Raw genomic sequence first — 22,547 nt, 5'->3', positions numbered from 1 at the left:
TGTTCACTGTCAATTTGTAATTTCACGCTTAATATGTCCTCTGATCGATTACTTAAGCGTACACTTACGAGTAATTCTATGAGAGATGAGGGCGACCTCACGAAGCGAAGATTCCACAAGCAAGGCGGTACCGAGGGGGTGGTGATGTAGGTCCCCGCCAGAAGCACAGGCACACAGAGGGAGCGCAAAAACAGACAAGGAAAAATGACAGTTCAAGAACGAACCAGAGGAGGTACATGACTTCTCTTACCCCTCGTGTTCCTTTTTTCTGCCCACAAGAAAAAGCCTTTCATTCGACCTACGGCTGTAAACGCACGATGTGCCACAGTGTCATTTCTAGTCACGTAGTCCAAGTAGCATCATAAACAAACGTCTACCACTGAGCTTCGAGGATATTTATGGCAATTCTAGTTACTGCGGTCTATTGTGAACGGTAATAAGAAAATTAGGGATGATAAAAACTACTTAAGGTCGATAGTTGAAAACAAACTATTGTGTCCATAGAATGCAACATAGCTGCTAAACTTGACTTCATTGACATAATCACTGGGTTTGCTTCACTCAAATCAAGGAAATGTGAAATATAACTGTAACGCAAGAGATATTTTCTCAATTCTTAATTATATCCCTGTTTCATTTATTTATATTAAATAATTTATGCTCTTAATGCTTTAGGAAGAGCAAATAAAAATCAGATGATCTATGTCGTCGTCGTCGTCGTCGTCGTCGTCGTTGTTGTTGTTGTTGTTGTTGTGGTCCTCAGTCCGAAAACTGGTTTGAAGGTGCTCTCATTGCTACTCTATCCTCCGCAACCTCTTCATTTCCGAATAACTGCTCCAACCTACATCCTTTTGAACCTGCTTACTGTATTCATCTCTTAGTCTCCCTCTATAATTTTCAGTCCCCACATATCCCTCCTATGCTAAATTGAAGTTTCCTTGATGTCTCAGAATACACCCTATTTGTGAGGCTACATTCGACTATCATCAGTTATTTTTCTGCCTAAATGGTAAAACTCATCTCCTACTTTTAGTGTCTCATTTCCTAATCTAATTCCCTTAGCATCGCCTGATTTTTTTTTTTTTTTTAATGTTCAGCTTATGTCCTTTTCGAGACACTGTCCCGTTCAACTGCTCTTCCAAGTCCTTTGTTATTTCTGACAGAATTACAATGTTATCGACAAACTTCAAAGTTTTTATTTCCTCTCGTTGAACTTTAATTCCTTCTCCAAATTTTTCTTTGGTTTCCTTTATTGCTTACTCAATGTATAGACTGAATAACGTCAGAAACAGGTTATAAACTTGTCTAGCTCCCTTCTCAAACATTGTCTCCCTTTCAAGCCCTTCGATTTTTATAACTGCCGTCGGGTTTCTCCACAAGTTGTAAATAACCTTTCGCTCCCTGTACTTTTCCCCTACTACCAGCAGAATTTCAAAGAGTGTTTTTTAGCCAGCATTGTCAAAAGGTTTCTCTAAGTTTACAAATACTATAAACGTAGGATAACATATGCTCTAAGAGAAGTCGTAGGGTTGCATTGCTTCGCGAGCTCCTACATTTCTCCGAACTCAAGCTGATCTCCATCAAGGCTGGTTTCTACCAGCTTTGCCGTTCTTCTGTAAGTAATTCATGTCAGTATTTTGCAACCACGACTCATTAAACTGATAGTATGGTAATTTTCTCACCTATCAGCAACTGCTTTCGTTGCAGTTGCAATTATTACTTTATTCTTGGGCTTCCGAAGGTATCTCACACATTTTGCACACTGGATGGAATGGTTTGGTCATGGCTCTCCCTCTCAAGGATATCAGGAGGGAATGTCGTCTACTCCAAGGGCCATGTTTCAACTTAGGTCTTTCACTGCTCTATCAAATTATTCCCGCAGTATCAGATCTCCCATCTCATTATCATCTAGTTCCGCTTCGCTTACTATAATACTGCCTCCAAGTCTTGTCCCTTATGTAGCACATCTGTATATTCTTTCCATCTTTCAGTTTTCACTTCTTTGTTTAGCACTCTTGATGTTCAAGCAGCTGCTTCTCTTTTCTCCAAAAGACTCTTTAAGTTTCCTATAGGCCGTATCTACCTTACCCTTTCTTATACATGCTACTGTAGCCTTGCTTGTGTCCTCTAGCGATTTCTGCACTTCCTGCAAGTCTTATTTTTTATACGTATGCATTCACTTTTGCTTGCTTCATTTGTTGCATTTTTATATTTTGTCCTTTGATTAATTAAATTCAGTGTATCCTGTGATATCCAAGGACTTCTGCTAGCACTTCTCTTTTTACCTAATTGATCCTTGCTCCCTTCGCTACTTCATATATCAAATTTACCCAGTCGCCTTCTACTGTATTCCTTTCCCTAGTTTCAATCAATCGTTGCCTGATGGTCTCTCTGAAACTCTCATCCTCTGGTTCTTTCAACTTATCCTCGTTCCATCTCCTTAACTTCGTACCTTTTTGCAATTTCCTCAGTTTTAATCTATATTTCATTACCATCAAACTGTGGTTAGAGATCATTTATGCCCCTGGAAGTGTCTTACAGTTTAAAATCTGGTTCAGAAATCTCTGTCTTACCACTGCATAATCAACCAGAAATCATCCAGTGTCCTCTGGTGTCTTCCACATATTCAGTCTTCTTTCTTAATTCTTAAGCAGTGTGTTAGCGGTGATTATATAATACTCTGTGCAACATTCTACCAGGCGGCTTCCTGTTTCATTCCTTTCGCTCAGTCAGTATTTCCTTACTATTTTTCCTTCTCCTCCTTGTCCTACTATCGAATTCCAGTCCCGAACACAATTAAATTTTTCTCTCTTTTAACTATCTGAATAATTTATTTTATCTCATCATACATTCTTTTAATCTCTCCATCATTTGCGGTGCTAGTTGGCATATAACCTCGTACTCCTTTGGTGGGTGTTGGTTTCGTGCTTATTTGGTTACAATAATACTTTCACTATGCTGTTCATAGTAGCTTACCCGCATTCCAATTTCCTAATTCATTATTAAACCTACACCTGCATTACCCCTATTTGATTTTGTGTTTATAATCATGTATTCATCTGACCAGAAGTATTGTTTCTCCTGCCACTGAACTTCACTAATTCCCACAATATCTAGCTTCAACCTATCCAGTTTTCTTTTTAAATTTTCTAAGCTACCTACCGATTAAGTGATCTAACCCTCCGCACTCCGACCTGTAGAATGACATTCTGTTTTCTCCTGATAACGATCTCCTCCTGAGCAGTCCCCTTCCAGAGATCCGGGGACTATTTTATCTCCGTAATATTTTACTCAATAGTATCCCATCATCATTTAACCATACAGTAGAGCTGCATGCCCACGGGAAAAATAACGGCTGTGGTTTCCCTTGCTTTCAGCCGTTCGCAGTACCAGCATAGCAATGCCATGTTGCCTAACGTTAAAAGGACAAGTCAGATATTTATTATACTATTAAAACCAATCCACAGCAGCTGCTGTAAAGAATAAGATATAGCTGCAATTTCTTGTACTTTCATTTCTTCTAAAAGTTTGTAGAATTTGATTTATTTAATGCAGTGATACATTTCATTAATTGTGTGCAATATTTTCGTTAATATACTTCATTTAAATACATTTGTATTCTTGAAAATTGCTTCACTTTTATTAAACTTGCTTGAAAAATCATAAAACTTTCTAAAACTTCACAGAATAAAATTGTTGCAGGAACATGGTCTTTTGGGGGACGGATATCATAATCGTGCTGTTGATCAATGCAGAATCATTGGCTCCCAAGGACTCTTCCGACACAAGTATTTAGTGGATATCTTCAAAATTTTCCATAAACAAGTGCGAAAGATCTGCGAGTGTATCTCAATCCCCAGATCAAGAAAAATATTACATACGTATCCTAAATATGCAACAACAGTATACTGCACACTTCGTGAAGATAACTATGAAAAATGTAATACCGAGCCATTTAAAAATATGTAGAGGCTACTCTGAGTGCCAAAACTGCGGATGACTGGGCTATTCGTAATGCGTTGCTAGTCTGGTGAACTAATTTGATATAGTAATATCTTTTGACGGACTGTCTGAACGAATTAAGGGTATCAGTTGCTCCCAAAGATTTTTCAGTCATTTTTTCTTTCATCCACCCACCCAAAAAATAGTCCAGTACGTCAACTACACCATCCTATCAACTTGTTGTGCAGACATGCTCTTACATTACATTACGTTACATAAAGTACTAAAGTACACTTACTTCGTTACCCATGAATTGCCTTATCGCTATGTAAAAAGATGCACTTCTTCCAGGGCAATCTGTCGCTCGATAAAATGCCAAGCTGTATGTTGTTGTTGTTGTGGTCTTCAGTCCTGAGACTGGTTTGGTGCAGCTCTCCATACTACTCTATCCTGTGCAAGCTTCTTCATCTCCCAGTACCTATTGCAGCCTACATCCTTCTGAATGTGCTTAGTTTTATTCATCTCTAGGTCTCCCTCTACGATTTTTACCCTCCACGCTGCCCTCCAGTACCAAATTGGTGATACCTTGATGCCTCAGAACATGTCCTATCAACCGATCCCTTCTTCTAGTCAAGTTATGCCACAAACTCCTGTTCTCCCCAATTCAATTCAATACCTCCTCATTAGTTATGTGATCCACCCATCTAATCTTCAGCATTCCTCTGTAGCACCACATTTCGAAAGCTTCTATTCTCTTCTTGTCTAAACCATTTATCCTCCATGTTTCACTTCCATACATGGCTACACTCCATACAAATACTTTCAGAGACGACTTCCTGACACTTAAATCTATACTCGATGTTAACAAATTTCTCTTCTTCAGAAACGCTTTCCTTGCCATTGCCAGTCTACATTTTATATCCTCTCTACTTCGACCATCATCAGTTATTTTGCTCCCCAAATAGCAAAACTTCTTTACTACTTTAAGTGTCTCATTTCCTAATCTAATTCCCTCAGCATCACCCGACTTAATTTGACTACATTCCATTATCCTCGTTTTGCATTTGTTGATGTTCATCTTATACCCTGCTTTCAAGACATTGTCCATTCCGTTAAACTGCTCTTCCAAGTCCTTTGCTGTCTCTGACAGAATTACAATGTCATCGGCGAACCTCAAAGTTTTTATTACTTCTCCATGGATTTTAATACCTACTCCGAATTTTTCTTTTGTTTCCTTTACTGCTTGCTCAATATTTAGATTGAATAGCATCGGGGAGAGGCTACAACCCTGTCTTACTCCCTTCCCAACCACTGCTTCCCTTTCATACCCCTCGACTCTTATAACTGCCATCTGGTTTCTGTACAAATTGTAAATAACCTTTCGCTCCCTGTATTTTACCCCTGCCACCTTCAGAATTTGAAAGAGAGTATTCCAGACAATATTGTCAAATTCTTTCTCTAAGTCTACAAATGCTAGAAATGTAGGTTTGCCTTTCCTTAATCTTTCTTCTAAGATAAGTCGTAGGGTCAGTATTGCCTCACGTGTTCCAATATTTCTACGGAATCCAAACTGATCTTATCCAAGGTCAGCTTCTACCAGTTTTTCCATTCGTCTGTAAAGGATTCGCGTTAGTATTTTGCAGCTATGACTTATTAAACTGATAGTTTGGTAATTTTCACATATGTCAACCTCGTGCTTTCTTTGGGATTGGAATTACTATATTCTTCTTGAAGTCTGAGGGAATTTCGCCTGTCTCATACACCTTGCTCACCAGATGGTAGAGTTTTGTTAGGCCTGGCTCTCCCAAGGCTGTCAGTAGTTCTAATGGAATGTTGTCTACTCCCGGGGCCTTGTTTCGACTTACGTCTTTCAGTGCTCAGTCAAACTCTTCACGCAGTATCATATCTCCCATTTCATCTTCATCTACCTCCTCTTCCATTTCCATAATATTGTCCTCAAGAACATGGCCCCTGTATAGATCCTCTATATACTCCTTCCACCTTTCTGCTTTCCCTTCTTTGCTTAGAACTGGGTTTCCATCTGCGCTCTTGATATTCATACAAGTGGTTCTCTTTTCTCCAAAGGTCTCTTTAATTTTCCTGTATGCAGTATCTATCTTACCCCTCGTGAGATAAGCCTCTACATCCTTACATTTGTCCTCTAGCCATCCCTGCTTAGCCATTTTGTACTGCCTGTTTCTCATTTTTGACACGTTTGTATTCCTTTTTGCCTGCTTCACTTACTGGATTGTTGTTTTTTCTCCTTTCATCAATTAAATTCAGTATCTCTTCTGTTACCCAAGGATTTCTACTAGCCCTCGTCTTTTTACCTACTTGATCCTCTGCTGCCTTCACTATCTCATTCCTCAAAGCTACCCATTCTTCTTCTACTGTATTTCTTTCTCCCATTCCTGTCAATTGTTCCCTTATGCTCTCCCTAAAAATCTGTACAACCTCTGGTTAAGTCAGTTTATCCAGGTCCCATCTCCTTAAGTTCCCACCTTTTCGCAGTTTCTTCAGTTTTAATCTACAGTTCATAACCAATAAATTGTGGTCAGAGTCCACATCTGCCCCTGGAAATGTCTTACAATTTAAAACCTGGTTCCTAAATCTCTGTCTTACCGTTATATAATCTATCGGAAACCTTTTAGTATCTCCAGGGTTCTTCCATGAATACAACTTTCTTTCATGATTCTTGAACCAAGTGTTAGCTATGATTAAGTTATACTCTGTGCAAAATTCTACCAGGCGGCATCCTCGTTCATTTCTTAGCCCCAATCCATATTCACCTACTACGTTTCCTTCTCTTCCTTTTCCTACTGTCGAATTCCAGTCACCCATGACTATTAAATTTTCGTCTCCCTTCACTACCTGAATAATTTCTTTTACCTCATCATACATTTCATCAATTTCTTCATCATCTGCAGAGCTAGTTGGCATATAAACTTGTACTACTGTAGTAGGCGTGGGCTTCGTGTCTATCTTGGCCACAATAATGCGTTCACTATGCTGTTGGTAGTAGCTTACCCGCACTCCTATTTTTTATTCATTATTAAACCTACTCCTGTATTGCCCCTATTTGATTTTGTATTTATAACCCTGTATTCACCTGACCAAAAGTCTTGTTCCTCCTGCCACCGAACTTCACTAATTCCCACTATGTTGTTGTTGTGGTCTTCAGTCCTGAGACTGGTTTGATGCAGCTCTCCATGCTACTCTATCCTGTGCAAGCTTCTTCATCTCCCAGTACCTACTGCAACCTACATCCTTCTGAATCTGCTTAGTGTATTCATCTCTTGGTCTCCCTCTACGATTTTTACCCTCCACGATGCCCTCCAGTACTAAATTGGTGATCCCTTGATGCCTCAGAACATGTCCTACCAAACGATCCCTTCTTCTGGTCAAGTTGTGCCACAAACTTCTCTTCTCCCCAATCCTATTCAGTACCTCCTCATTAGTTATGTGATCTACCCATCTAATCTTCAGCATTCTTCTGTAGCACCACATTTCGAAAGCTTCTATTCTCTTCTTGTCCAAACTATTTACCGTCCATGTTTCACTTCCATACGTGGCTACACTCCATACAAATACTTTCAGAAATGACTTCCTGACACTTAAATCTATACTCGATGTTAACAAATTTCTCTTCTTCAGAAACGCTTTCCTTGCCATTGCCAGTCTACATTTTATATCCTCTCTACTTCGACCATCATCAGTTATTTTGCTCCCCAAATAGCAAAACTCCTTTACTACTTTAAGTGTCTCATTTCCTAATCTAATACCCTCAACATCACCTGACTTAATTCGACTACATTCCATTATCCTCGTTTTGCTTTTGTTGATGTTCATCTTATATCCTCCCTTCAAGACACCATCCATTCCGTTCAACTGCTCTTCCAAGTCCTTTGCTGTCTCTGACAGAATTACAATGTCATCGGCGAACCTCAAAGTTTTTATTACTTCTCCATGGATTTTAATACCTACTCCGAATTTTTCTTTTGTTTCCTTTACTGCTTGCTCAATATACAGATTGAATAACATCGGGGAGAGGCTACAGCCCTGTCTTACTCCCTTCCCAACCGCTGCTTCCCTTTCATGTCCCTCGACTCTTATTACTGCCATCTGGTTTCTGTACAAATTGTAAATAGCCTTTCGCTCCCTGTATTTTACCCCTGCCACCTTTAGAATTTGAAAGAGAGTATTCCAGTCAACATTGTCAAAAGCTTTCTCTAAGTCTACAAATGCTAGAAACGTAGGTTTGCCTTTCCTTAATCTTTCTTCTAAGATAAGTCGTAAGGTCAGTATTGCCTCACGTGTTCCAGTATTTCTACGGAATCCAAACTGATCTTCCCCGAGGCCGGCTTCTACTAGTTTTTCCATTCGTCTGTAAAGAATTCGTGTTAGTATTTTGCAGCTGTGGCTTATTAAACTGATTGTCCGGTAATTTTCACATCTGTCAGCACCTGCTTTCTTTGGGATTGGAATTATTATATTCTTCTTGAAGTCTGAGGGTATTTCACCTGTTTCATACATCTTGCTCACCAGATGGTAGAGTTTTGTCAGGACTGGCTCTCCCAAGGCCGTCAGTAGTTCCAATGGAATGTTGTCTACTCCGGGAGCCTTGTTTCGACTCAGGTCTTTCAGTGCTCTGTCAAACTCTTCACGCAGTATCGTATCTCCCATTTCATCTTCATCTACATCCTCTTCCATTTCCATAATATTGTCCTCAAGTACATCGCCCTTGTATAGACCCTGTATATACTCCTTCCACCTTTCTGCTTTCCCTTCTTTGCTTAGAACTGGGTTTCCACCTGAGCTCTTGATGTTCATACAAGTGGTTCTCTTATCTCCAAAGGTCTCTTTAATTTTCCTGTAGGCAGTATCTATCTTACCCCTAGTGAGATAAGCCTCTACATCCTTACATTTGTCCTCTAGCCATCCCTGCTTAGCCATTTTGCACTTCCTGTCGATCTCATTTTTGAGACGTTTGTATTCCTTTTTGCTTGCTTCATTTACTGCAGTTTTATATTTTCTCCTTTCATCAATTAAATTCAATATTTCTTCTGTTACCCAAGGATTTCTGCTAGCCCTCGTCTTTTTACCTATTTGATCCTCTGCTGCCTTCACTACTTCATCCCTCAAAGCTACCCATTCCTCTTCTACTGTATTTTTTCCCCCATTCCTGTCAATTGTTCCATTATGCTCTCCCTGAAACCCTGTACAACCTCTGGTTCTTTCAGTTTATCCAGGTCCCATCTCCTTAAATTCCCACCTTTTTGCAGTTTCTTCAGTTTTAATCTACAGGTCATAACCAATAGATTGTGGTCAGAGTCCACATCTGCCCCTGGAAATGTCTTACAATTTAAAACCTGGTTCCTAAATCTCTGTCTTACCATTATATAATCAATCTGATACCTTTTAGTATCTCCAGGGTTCTTCCATGTATACAACCTTCTATCATGATTCTTAAACCAAGTGTTAGCTATGATTAAGTTGTGCTCTGTGCAAAATTCTACCAGGCGGTTTCCTCTTTCATTTCTTAGTCCCAATCCATATTCACCTACTACGTTTCCTTCTCTCCCTTCTCCTACACTCGAATTCCAGTCACCCATGACTATTAAATTTTCGTCTCCCTTCAGTATCTGAATAATTTCTTTTATTTCATCATACATTTCTTCAATTTCTTCGTCATTTGCAGAGCTAGTTGGCATATAAACTTGTACTACTGTAGTAGGTGTGGGCTTCGTATCTATCTTGGCCACAATAATGCGTTCACTATGCTGTTTGTAGTAGCTTACCCGCATTCCTATTTTCCTATTCATTATTAAACCTACTTCTGCATTACCCCTATTTGACTTTGTGTTGATAACCCTGTAGTCACCTGACCAGAAGTCTTGTTCCTCCTGCCACCGAACTTCACTAATTTCCACTATATCTAACTTTAACCTATCCATTTCCCTTTTTAAATTTTCTAACCTACCTGCCCGATTAAGGGATCTGACATTCCACGCTCCGATCCGTAGAACGCCAGTTTTCTTTCTCCTGATAACGACATCCTCTTGAGTAGTCCCCGCCCGGAGATCCGAATGGGGGACTATTTTACCTCCGGAATATTTTACCCAAGAGGACGCCATCATCATTTAATCATACAGTAAAGCTGCATGCCCTCGGGAAAAATTACGGCCGTAGTTTCCCCTTGCTTTCAGCCGTTCGCAGTATCAGCACAGCAAGGCCGTTTTGGTTATTGTTACAAGGCCAGATCAGTCAATCATCCAGACTGTTGCCCTTGCAACTACTGAAAAGGCTGCTGCCCCTCTTCAGGAACCACACGTTTGTCTGGCCTCTCAACAGATACCACTATATCTAACTATAACCTATCCATTTCCCTTTTTAAATTTTCTAACCTACCTGCCCGATTAAGGGATCTGACATTCCACGCTCCGATGCGTAGAACGCCAGTTTTCTTTCTCTTGATAACGACATCCTCTTGAGTAGTCCTCGCCCGGAGATCCGAATGGGGGACTATTTTACCTCCGGAATATTTTACCCAAGAGGACGCCATCATAATTTAATCATACAGTAAAGCTGCATGCCCTCGGGATAAATTACGGCTGTAGTTTCCCCTTGCTTTCAGCCGTTCGCAGTACCACAACAGCAAGGCCGTTTTGGTTAGTGTTACAGGGCCAGATCAGTCAATGATCCAGACTGTTGCCCCTGCAACTACTGAAAAGGCTGCTGCCCCTCTTCAGGAACCACACGTTTGTCTGGCCTCTCAACAGATACCCCTCCGTTGTGGTTGCACCTACGGTTCGGCTATCTGTATCGTTGAGGCACACAAGCCTCCCCACCAACGGCAAGGTCCATGGTTCATGGGGGGGCCAAGCTGTATATCCACAAGAAATCATTTTTCCAAAGTCTGCAAAAAAAATCTTGGAATTTACACGTAGACCTCCAGTTGTGGTGCCAGTTAGCCGGTGGGATTCAAGCCTCCTCACCGTTGCCCAAGAATTCATGCTGTGAGTATAATTAAATCCATCACATCTTTTCTTTACAAGCAGCAAATGTGTGGGTGTGCATTAGATGCCAACACCTAAGAGCACGGCTTGATCCGTTTACCGATCATAGCCCTCATTCCACTTTTTTCCTTTCGCAGATAGTAAGTAATCGAAGCCACGTTTATTGTTGGACACGAATCATAAAATAATGAAGATTTTGTCAGCTACAAACACAGATATTAGACGCACTTGTCGTGCGTTGGAAATGATCAGTTTTCAAGGGGAAAAGGATTGTTTTCAAATTACCCGTACAATACCAGCCATCTAGAACTTCTTGGATCCAGAACAGTATCCAAAACCCACAGCTGATAGGTGGTACAGTTGTGACGCTCGATTGCCCTTTCTGGATAAATATAATTCAAATTTGAGTCCTGAATTGTGTTCCAGGTTTTCCGTGGTTCCCCTATATCAGTTCATGCAAATACCGTGATGCTTCTTCCACTGCGTACATTGCGTCACAACTTGGGGGTCATTAATCATTGAAGTGTTACCAAAGAAACGAAAGATGTAAGAGGCAAAATACAATGAACTCGCTGATTTGGTGATAGAAAGTACCATAATGGCTTTACCGCTTCAGAAAATTTTAAGGTATTATATTCACATCCGTTTTCTTACGTCCGCGTTTGTTTTCCCTGATACAATACAGGTTTATCTCAGTGAACTGAAGCATTCTAGAGACCCGTGAAGAAGCAGCTCCAGTGGTGTTTCCTCATCGCACCTCTTGGAGGGCACTGGTAGCTGTAGATCCTCCGTTCAGAATTAATAAATAATCGTTTTGTAATGCGGTGCCAGGGAAATAAACTAGATTTTTTTTCTTTTTAGAATATCTTTGGCACTATTCCCGCTTGTTGGGGCTCGCTTCAGATGATCATTCGCTTGCCGTGGATTTCCTCTTCTTTTATTCTGGGGCCGAATCTCTTTCCTGTCCTCATATCATCACTTTAATCTGACATGGCACGGAATGTAAAAATATATCAGCTGCATGATCGCTGTGAGGATGTTTTATGGGCTTTGTGTTTTAACTTTACTAGTACCGTGTTGCTGAAGTGAAGACGGTGAACCAACCAAGAAGTTTCCCAGGAGGGTGTAGTAACTACCCGCAACCCTTACACTGAGGGACTGACATGTAAACTGAAGACTAGAAACCAAGCAATGTTAAGCTGGCCCTGCTGGGTGGTTCGGTGACCCCTTACCGGTTATCTACACGATCAAAATTATGCATAGGACCCTAATATGAAAATTTTCAGGTAAGGAACCACCAATGGTTGCAAACTAATATTTCGAGAGTCGGGAAAATGTATATGAGCGATGCGATGTTCGGGAACCACATGTTTGTAAACTGCTTCTGTTTTAACTCTGTCACTTTCACGTGTTTGGCGCAAAAATGGTTCAAATGGCTCTGAGCACTATGGGACTTAAGTTCTGAGGTCATCAGTACCCTATAACGTAGAACTGCTTAAACCTAACTAACCTAAGGACATCACACATATCCATGCCCGAGGCAGGATTCGAACCTGCGACCGTAGCGGTCGCGCGGTTCCAGACTGAAGGGCCTAGACGTGCTTGCCGCTACCTTAAAAACAATATACAATCGTTTGTGATGCGTCCTCCGCGAAGTTGTTAAGTATTTATAGTTCACGACTGCGTGTCGAAAATGGGACATTACTCGTTACAGGAACTCGGAGACATGTATGCAACGTATGATTCAACAGTATGTAGTGACCAAAAAGCCGAACACAAATGTTTCTAGGAAGTAACATCCTAATTGAAAGAAATTTATGGCCGTGAATAGAAACTGTGCCGTTCAAATTACCGAAGACTAGCCACGATTCGCGAGAAAAAAATGTTCTCACAATAGAATTTGGGTAGATAGTTTTGATCGTGTGAGAGAAGATTCATTAACAAGCACCAGTCAACATGTGAAATTTAAAACTTATCTGGCGTATGGATTGTTCCACGAAATTTCGGGTGAACTGCCGGGTGTCAATAACTTACTGCCGTGATATTTCGGTGCAGAGTTTTCTGGTCACACTGAGTTCCTCCATCAAAAATCTCTGCGCTTCTGTGATCAGTCAAGGATGTCGTGGAGCTGCGCATGGCAAATGTCTATAAGATTTTGAGTTCAAATGGTTCTGAGCACTATGGGACTTAACATCTGTGGTCATCAGTCCCCTAGAACTTAGAACTACTTTAACCTAACTAACCTAAGGACATCACACACATCCATGCCCGAGGCAGGATTCGAACCTGCGACCGTAGCAGTCGCGCGGTTCCGTACTGCGCGCCTGGAACCGCTAGACCACCGCGGCCGGATACGATTTTGTGTGAGCTCGGCAAATCATATACAGGCTGGTCAGAAACTGTCTGAAAAGCTCATAAGCGTGCTGCAGGGTAAGTTGTGCAGAGAAATAAATGTTAAGAAAAAAATTCGATACGTTGCGCCGTTCTCCGAGTCAATAACAATTGAAGTTAGCCAATCAGGCCGTTGCGCGAGCATATTCAAGCGTTCCGCCAGGCGTAATTAGTGTCAGTTGTTCTTATAGCATAGATGAGAGCACACGAGATTGCTCAGCCTTTGGCTCGTGTTCGATCCTTACTACCGTCCCATGTCCAATTTGTGTATCGCTCTCTTTTCGGTTTTAGAAAACTAAACGAAGTACACGTTTGGCGGCACCGCCTCTGGCGGGCCGCTTGAATTAGCTCGCCAGCCGATGTGGCCGAGCGGTTCTAGGCGCTTCAGTCTCGAACCGCGAGACCACTACGGTCGCAGGTTCGAATCCTGCCTCGGGCATGGATGTGTGTGATGTCCTTAGGTTAGTTAGGTTTAAGTAGTTCTAAGTTCTAGGGGACTAATGACCTCAGATGTTGAGTCCCATAGTGCTCAGAGCCATTTGAACCATTTTGAATTAGCGCGTGCAACGGCCTGACTGGCTAGCTTATATGCTAATTAATTGGGAAACGGCGCATGATTATGATGTCGAATTTTTATCTTAAGAACTATTTGTCAGCACATCCTACGCTGCAACATCTTTACGAGCTTTCCGAACTGTTTCTGATCACCCTGTCTAGCGCAAGTGATGCGTGGTTCTGAGGACACCTTCGGCTTACTCGTCTCCTTCAAGCCAACAAATCCGCCATCGCATAACACTGTGTTTTTACTGGTAATTCAATGAAACACAACGAAACATACGTTGACCTATATTTCAAACTTTTGGGACTCTGAAACTTCCTGGCAGATTAAAACTGTGTGCCAGACCGAGACTCGAACTCGGGACCTATGCTGTGAGGACGGGTCGCGAGTCGTGCTTGGATAGCTCAGATGGTAGAGCACGTGCCCGCAAACGGCTACAGGTCTCGAGTTCTAGTCTCGGTTTGACACACAGTTTTGATCTGCGAGGAAGTTTCATATCAGCGTACACTCCGCTGCAGAGTGAAAATCTCATTCTTTTGGGACTCTGTTTTTAATTAACCAGCGGAAATACTACTGTGTGAGACCCTTATCAATCGCGACGGCGGTTTCCATTTAGATAATGCACGGAGTCCTGCCGTAGAAAAACTTCGTGTTCTACAAAGCCGCCGTCGTTCTGCGAATTTACAATGTGAAGACGATCGTTCTGACATCAATAAGGAGAGCTTCCACCACGAAGGACGCTCACAGCTATGCACAGACTTGTAGCATAAGTACGTGCGCCCTAACAACACATGCGTAGTGACGGCTATGACAACTGAGGACATCACGTATGCGCCGACGGGGTCTTAAATAGGGAAACTCAGTGTACTTCCGCCAGAACCCAGCCGAAGATGATAGAGCGGGATGCCGCAGTGGTTGGCACACTGGACTAACATTCGGCAGCTCGATGTTTCATATCCTCGTTCGGCCATTCAGTTTTATATTTTCCATGATTTTCCTAAATCGCTCCAGGTAAATGCGGGGATGGTCCCTTTGAAAAGGACACAGCCGATTTTATTTACCTTTTGTAATCCGAGCACGTGCTGCCTCTCTAATGACGTCGCTCTCGACGGGAGGTTAAACACTAAACTTCCTTCTTTTTACACCTCAAGATGGCCAGACGACTCTGTGCCGAAATTTCGTGGCAACAAGTTGCTGACATCCTGCAGTTAGCCCTAAATTTCGTGGAACATCCGTCGACTTTTCCCGTGAAATGTGCATTTTGAAGAATGCAGTGTTGAGAGTAGTGATGGAGCAGTAATTACACCGCTATACATACAACGCGTGCAAGAAATGGGCCAGTTGATTTTGAGCTTAGAGATCAGTTGCCGGCTGGAGTGGCCATGCGGTTCTAGGCGCTACAGTCTGGAACCGTGCGACCGCTACGATCGCAGGTTCGAATCCTGCCTCGGGCATGGATGTGTGTGATGTCCTTCGGTTAGTTAGGTTTAATTAGTTTTAAGTTGTAGGCGACTGATGACCTCAGCAGTTAAGTCGCATAGTGCTCAGAGCCATTTGAACCATTTGATCAGTTTCATCAACAGAGTATACTGTACTGCAAGCATTCAGACAGATGGTCGTCACTTTGAACAGTTGGTATGAGCTCATATTCTTGCTATAAGGTGTAAGTCGTTTATGGCAATAAAATTAAATATTTATTTCTGACCATTAGTTTCTCATCATAAAATGCTCCGTTTAGGATCCTCTATGACCCGTAAAATGTTGAATTCAAGTGAAAATATCTGGAAGGAAGACGACGTTCTTTTCGCGGAACACTATTGAGAAAATTTAGAGAACCGGCATTTCAAGCAGACTGCAGAACGATTCGTCTGCCACCGACGTACGTTTGACGTCAGGACCACATACATGAGATAAGAGAAATTAGGACTCTTAAGGAGGGGTATAAAATGGTTCAAATGGCTCTAAGCCCTATGGGACTTAACATCGAGGTCATCAGTCCCTTCGACTTAAGACTACTTAAACCTAAATAACGTAAGGACATCACACACATCCATGCCCGAGGCAGGATTCGAACCTGCGACCGTAGCAGCAGTGCGGTTCCGAACTGAAGCGCCTAGAACCGCTCGGCCACAGTGGGAGGCGTACAGGCAGTCGTTTTTCCCTCGCTCTGTTTGCGATTGGAACAGGAAAATAAGTGACCAGTAGTACTACAAGGTATCCTCCGCCACACAGCACACGGTGGCTTGCGGAGTATGTATATAGATGTAGATATAGAATAATAACTCTGAACATTAATCCTGTATTGTTTTTCCCTGGGTATGAAAGACTGAAACAAATATCATACACTCGGCGCTCGTCTTCAACGGGATCTAATTCTGACTAATGTATCAGAATCTTCCCACATCTGAAAAGCGCAGTTTATCCCTATATATTTATGCTCCATTCCAGTAGTATGTTTCTGGATGTCCCTAAGCCTGCCACAAGTAGGAAATCATTACATTGGAGCGAGCTTAATATCCCACGTCAGTATAGATCCGCGACACATTTTAGAGGAAACCCTAAGCGCGCATGCGCGATTACTTAAAAGTTTTTGAATTTGTGGTTCATGTAGTAAGCCTTGGTTGTAAATTATTTAAGACAGAACTTGTTTTATTAATGAAAATTTTCAGGCAAGGATTAAGTTTTATAACACCTGTCTATCTATTTCCAGATGTTTAAACGAATTTGCTTTCGTTTGTCGATCTGCAACGTACGATGCATCTGCTAGGAGATGTTCTCTCAGCAAGTTCACGTGGAGAGCTCGCCCTGATCTTCTCGAAGATGATCCAAACTCTGATTACCTAGAAAACACTTGCTTGGATGGTAATACCTCAGCTTCTTACGAGATTTTCATCTTAAATTATGTATAATGTATTTACTTACTGCCTTGTCAGTTATGCAATTATTTTAGAGTGAGGCAAAGTACAACAGCCTACAAAAGTGTACAAGAAGAAATTTTTTTCCTAAAACAAAAGATTAACAAAAAAGGTATCCGTACAAATAAAAAAGATAAGTATTGCGGTCTCTCGGGTTTTCTCGGCGTGATTCATTAATGGTATGCTTCCAGGTATACAGCCGAGTTGTTTTGTCCATATCAAGCACAACGCATAATACATAAACAACCATTCGGCTGCATACCCGGAAGCACGTCATTAAGGTTAGCATTTCTTACTATCAGAATCTGCCAAAATTGCTTCATGTGATTTCAGACTTTCACAGAAATTTTTTCTGACAAGATATCAAGAGTATGACTCATAAAACACGTCTGTCAACTACGCGAGCCTCATCTGTCAAGATAATGTTATGTCTTGGCTTCGTAATAAACGTTGCGTTTCAGTGTAAATCACAATATCTGTTCATAAATTTGAAATAAGCAGCGCTAAATTATTGAAACACTCGGTAAAGCCTATTTCAGTAAGTTTAAATGCAATAACATTCAAGAAAAACGGGTAAGACAGACATCGATTGGCGAAAAATTATAGAACCTATTCTCACGGGGATATGAGGGAGCGAAGTCTCTTAAGAGGTGTAATTTGGCAAATGTTTAAAATAAAATGTATTGGCACTTCCGTGATATTTTGTAACATTTTCTTTCTTTCTTTCAGCACAAAGACGTTGCGATGGTCTCACTGTTTTCATCAAAGAAGAAAATAAACGACTAGGTGGACCATTCGAAATAGACATTTTTAGCAATCTGACTGTTGAAGAATGCCAAAGTCAGTGCGTATGGTCTGAAAAGTAAGTCTTAAAGCTTTATACAATCATCTCATTATTTCCTTCATTCGTTAACAGCCTAATAATTTCTCTTATTTGTTCTTCAACAGTTTCAGTTTCTATGGTTGCTGGACGCAGCTTTATAATGTTATTCGTTCAGATATTTCCGCTCACAAACGCATTTCTTTCGTTATCACAAGGTTGAGACACCATCAGTTGGTTAGTTCATTTTTGTCTATATCGACAATGCATCTGGTGCTAGGTAAGATCGATCATTAATCATCGCCCGCTGAATATATTTCAGTGTCAGGTAACTGAGTGTTTCAAAGTAATCACCAGGAGATTTCATTCTTATTAGGCGTTTCATTTAATTGTGCAACGGAAACAATGAATGCCTCTTCATAATAGCTTTACATTCTGATTTGAGTACTACTCCCTACTATTTTCAACCTTATCAACCTCTGTACCCTTTTCAGTATATTATTGCTGGACATGAAAGTCGCAACCTCAGTAAACTACTTAATTTTTCGTATAAATACTTCTCAAGAACTACATTATTACTGCTCTCTGGTCGGATAGTCGATATCTCAACAACAGTGCTACAAAGTTTTGCCTTCGTCTTTCTTGTCTGTTCATTACTTTTATACTGATGAGCCAAAACACTGTGAACACTGCTCAACGTAAGGCTGAAGGCCACCTGGTGGCGTTCCGGGCACGCGGCGCGGTAGGGAAAATACAGCGTGTTCATAAATGAATATCGGGGATTTAACACTTTATAATATTTATTATATTAAACTTACAGTTATAAATGATATGTTAAATGAAAGAGTAACTCAAACATTTTTACCAAGAACCTTATAAATGTTCAATGTGAGCACCATTTGTCACACGGCACACATCAAGTCTATAGCAGAGTTCTTCCCAAACGTTGATAAGTGTGAATTCAGTGATTGTAGCAACAGCTGCTTCAATCCGCTTTCTTAATTCAGGGAGGTCTGATGGTAACGGAGGCACGTACACACGATCCTTGATGAAGCCCCAAAGGAAAAAATCGCTTGGCGTTAGGTAGGGTGAACGTGGAGGCCATGCAAAGCAAGCCCTGTCATTGAGCCCCTTGCGGTCTATCCAGCGCTTGGGTACAGTGCAGTTCAACCAATCGCGTACTTCGCTATGCCAGTATGCCCTGTATGTAAGCGGAGCTGACACAAATGGGGAATCATTCTAGCGACGGTAAGGGCCAAAAATGGGGAAATACATTGACATGAGCGACTTTTACGCCCGGCGCCTCGAGCATCTCGGAAATGACGATGCTTATTAGCTGTCCGCGTGGTACCATGGAAAATGGTTTAACAACGGTGAAATCACGAGTAAGCGACAAAGATTTGAACAACCACTGTTCATCACAGATCGTGGAGGTCGGAGGCTTGCCTGCTCTCTAAAACAGGATGGACTGCGATGTGTAGTAGTATGGTGCTGGTGCAGGCACAAATGTTTCAGAGCATACTATTCATCGTGCATTCTTGAAGATGGGCACCGCAGTAACGGACTCCCGTGCGTTCCCATGTTGACCCAACGACATTACTAGTTACGGTTGCCGTGGACACGTGATCGTTGAAAGTGGGTTTTGTGTCACTGAAAACACGTCGTTTGGTCAGAACCACGTTTCTTGTTACAAGTCAATGATCGTGCCCAGGTACGCCATCGTCCAGCTGCTCCGCGCCACGCACGCAGACCGGTGGAGGCAGTATTATGCTATTGGGGACAGTCACCTGGACTTCTTTTTGAAACTATGGTAGCAGTCGAAGGCACCGTGACAACGGACCATGTGCGGACCACCTGCATCCCTTTACTCTTGATGTCTTCCCCGACGGCAATGGCATCTTCCAGCGAGATAACTGTCCTGGTCGCAAGGTCAGAATCGTGATACAGTGGTTTTATGAGCACGATAGTGAACTCAGTTGATTCTTTGGCCACCAAGCCCTCCTGATCTAAATGAAATGGAAAACGTTTGGGACGTTATCGCGTAGCACAAACCACTGGCCCGTAATTTACAGGAATGGCGCAATACTTGTGCGCACACCTACTGCCACATAATAACTCCAGAAACCTACCAAGGACTTGTTGAATCCATGCCACACAGAAACGCTGCTTTACTGCGTTCCAAAAGTGGACCAACTCGCTATTATGCAGGTGGTCATCAGTGTAGTTACTGAGGTGATCGCTGTGATGGCCTTCAAACCTACAGCCATCCCTTATAACACAGGAGATATGGTAACACGTAGGAGTTGCCTGGGTAGCACGTAGGAGTTGCCTGCGCTTCTCAGCCAATATCTGTAATATATTCTCAAAAGACAACATAATAATTATCGGTTCTTCACTCGTTTCAGTTACATCGAATACATCAATAACTGCGAAAAATCTGCATCCATATTGCTTTTTGTAACATTTATGTAAGTGGAAAAAATATGCATATCAGTTAAAATAATAATACCAACTTTTTTTATTGCTTCTCGCTTGTTTCGCGGCGCTACAAATGACTTTATTGGAGTTTTCCATTGTTCCTTTGGCTCTTTCGTTAACCTTTTAAGTTATTGTGCATTTTACTTGTAGGTCCAGGAGACATATATCTAATAATATTAACAGAAGCAGTACAGGATCCATCGTATCCCCCAAGAATTAATCATGCTTTGGGAGCAGGCTTGGCCAGAAAGTCTGTATACCAAATTACAGGTGCCATAGCTGGCTGTTATACCAAGTTTGACTAACTCTAAGGTGCAGACATAAATATGATCTGCATAATCTCGTAAACATTCCTATGCTCCAATATGGGACTGGTAGACACTGATGTTACGTAATCCACATAGACACATAGAAATGCATCTGAAGAGATGAGTCCTCTTACATTACCCTTTTAAACAAGCATGTGCCATCAGTTAGTTTAGTATTATATATGCATCACAGTGAACAGTTTCATGTACGATACGGAGCACTGGTTTATCAGAACATATTAAAAACTTGTCGAAGAGCCAAAGATGTTATGAAAAATCTGTGTGCATTGGAATAAGGTACTGTAAATTCAAATATGTGTACCGTTAAATAAAACTTGTTGCAGCCCACAGAAAAGAATTAAGGAAATTGTGTCACTGCTGTTCTACTTAAGGCGCTTCCTTCAAATAATGATCTGTAGCTGTTAGATCTTAAGGCAGGAGGATTCTGTGTTCGCCTGAAAAGTAATGTACGTTTTACAGTAACATCAGCATTAAAGACTGCTCTCCCACATTTCAACAGAGAAGAGGTGAGAATGTCAGTCCAACAAATCTTGGACGTGTAATTGCGTTTGCGAGAAAAGTTGCAATAAATAAAAAAGGTCTTGACATTTGTATCTCCCTGTCCAGTAAGGAGTTCTTCTCATCCTCCAGAATGTAGGTCCACCTCGAACTCCACTCAGGTACTCTTTCGCGTTTTTACGTTAACTTGAGACGCTATCGATATTGATAATAAGAGTATATATAGTAGAAAGAGAAAATATATTATCTATAGACTTAGAAAATCTCAACACATATTCCAAAGTATGGAGACTCCAACCAAATGCAGTCAAGACAGAAGTCTGCGCATTCCACTTAAACAACAGAATTGCAAACCAACAGCTCAATTTGAACTTTTGTCAACAGAGGATTAGACACTATTTCCAGCCTAAATATTTTGGTGTCACACTAGATCGGTCTTTGACATATGAAAGACACATGGAAAACACTAGCCAAACGCTAAAGACCCAAAATAATATCATAAACAAACTTGCTGGCACAACCTGGGCTGCTGAAACATCCACTCTACTGACTGCAGTTCTGCAGCTCTGTAACCACTAGCAGAGTGCTGTGCCCCAGTATGGCAACACAGTGCTCATACAAGGAAACTAGACATCCATCTGAATGAATCAATAGGAATTATTACAGCCACACTAAAATCCACACCGATCCTTGTCTGCACACCATGAGTAACATTCCACCACCTGAATTGCGATCCGAAGAAGCAACCGGTCTAGAATGGAGGAAACTGCATCATCCCGATTGCCCCGAAGGCTTCCCAATTCATACAGTCTTAAATGACCGTCCTCCAGACCGCTTGACATCACGTACTCAACTGTGGCATAATGGAAGAAACAACAAGAAGTTTGACCTTAAAGAAGAGTGGTGCAAGAGATGGAACGCTGCAACAATAAAAGATCAATGTGTTCAAGATGCATCTGCCAGTCTACCAGAATTTGATCTGAAGAGAAGTGATTGGACACAATTAAACAGGATAAGAAACAGGCACGTCAGGTGCAATGCTCTGATGCACAAGTGGGGACACCGAGACTCTCCAGCCTGCGGTAGTGGGGCCCAAGACCAAACCGTATTGCATGTTGCACAAGATATGGTACGTAGGCATCCGCAACTGAAAAGCATGATAATTAATTTAGAGAGAGCTGGCTTCGTTGTACTAATTATTTATTCAAACCACGACCGGTTTCGGGATTTTAAAATTCCATCTTCAGGTGTACGATATTATTGTATTTGGTGACACATAACATGCCAACTACTAGTAGTTGGCGTTCCTACTGTCGGCTGCCCGACGGCGGACAGTTTGTTACCAAATATAGTAATTTCATACACATGAAGATGAGATTTTAAAATCCGGAAATCGGTAGTGGTTTGAATAAATAATTAGTACAAATAAAGTGGACTTCTCTAAATTAATTAATGTTCAGCACATTGTCAGAGACTGCTCTCTGAGAAAGTACCGAGGACCCTTCAGTGCTTTTATCAATGTTTCTCCCTCTGCTACCAATTGGCTTCATTCATTAGATGTTGAACTCTGATTAAATGTATCTGTTTTAATTAACATCC

General features: G+C 41.5%; 1 protein-coding gene across 1 annotated transcript in view; it reads left to right on the top strand.

Annotated features, from left to right (window-relative positions):
• Positions 1-22,547, top strand: part of LOC126248733 (uncharacterized) — a 172,966-nt gene that overhangs the window by 69,333 nt on the left and 81,086 nt on the right. Inside the window, exons 5-6 of the mRNA XM_049950052.1 lie at positions 16,619-16,770; positions 17,553-17,685. Of these exons, the coding sequence (XP_049806009.1) occupies positions 16,619-16,770; positions 17,553-17,685 (285 nt within the window). The remainder of the gene's footprint in view (positions 1-16,618; positions 16,771-17,552; positions 17,686-22,547) is intronic.

The sequence above is a fragment of the Schistocerca nitens genome, chromosome 3, assembly GCF_023898315.1.
Source record: "Schistocerca nitens isolate TAMUIC-IGC-003100 chromosome 3, iqSchNite1.1, whole genome shotgun sequence".
In the NCBI taxonomy this organism is placed as follows: Eukaryota; Metazoa; Arthropoda; class Insecta; order Orthoptera; family Acrididae; genus Schistocerca; species Schistocerca nitens.
Note: the sequence above shows the minus strand (reverse complement) of the source record. Positions and strands in the feature narration are given on the sequence as shown.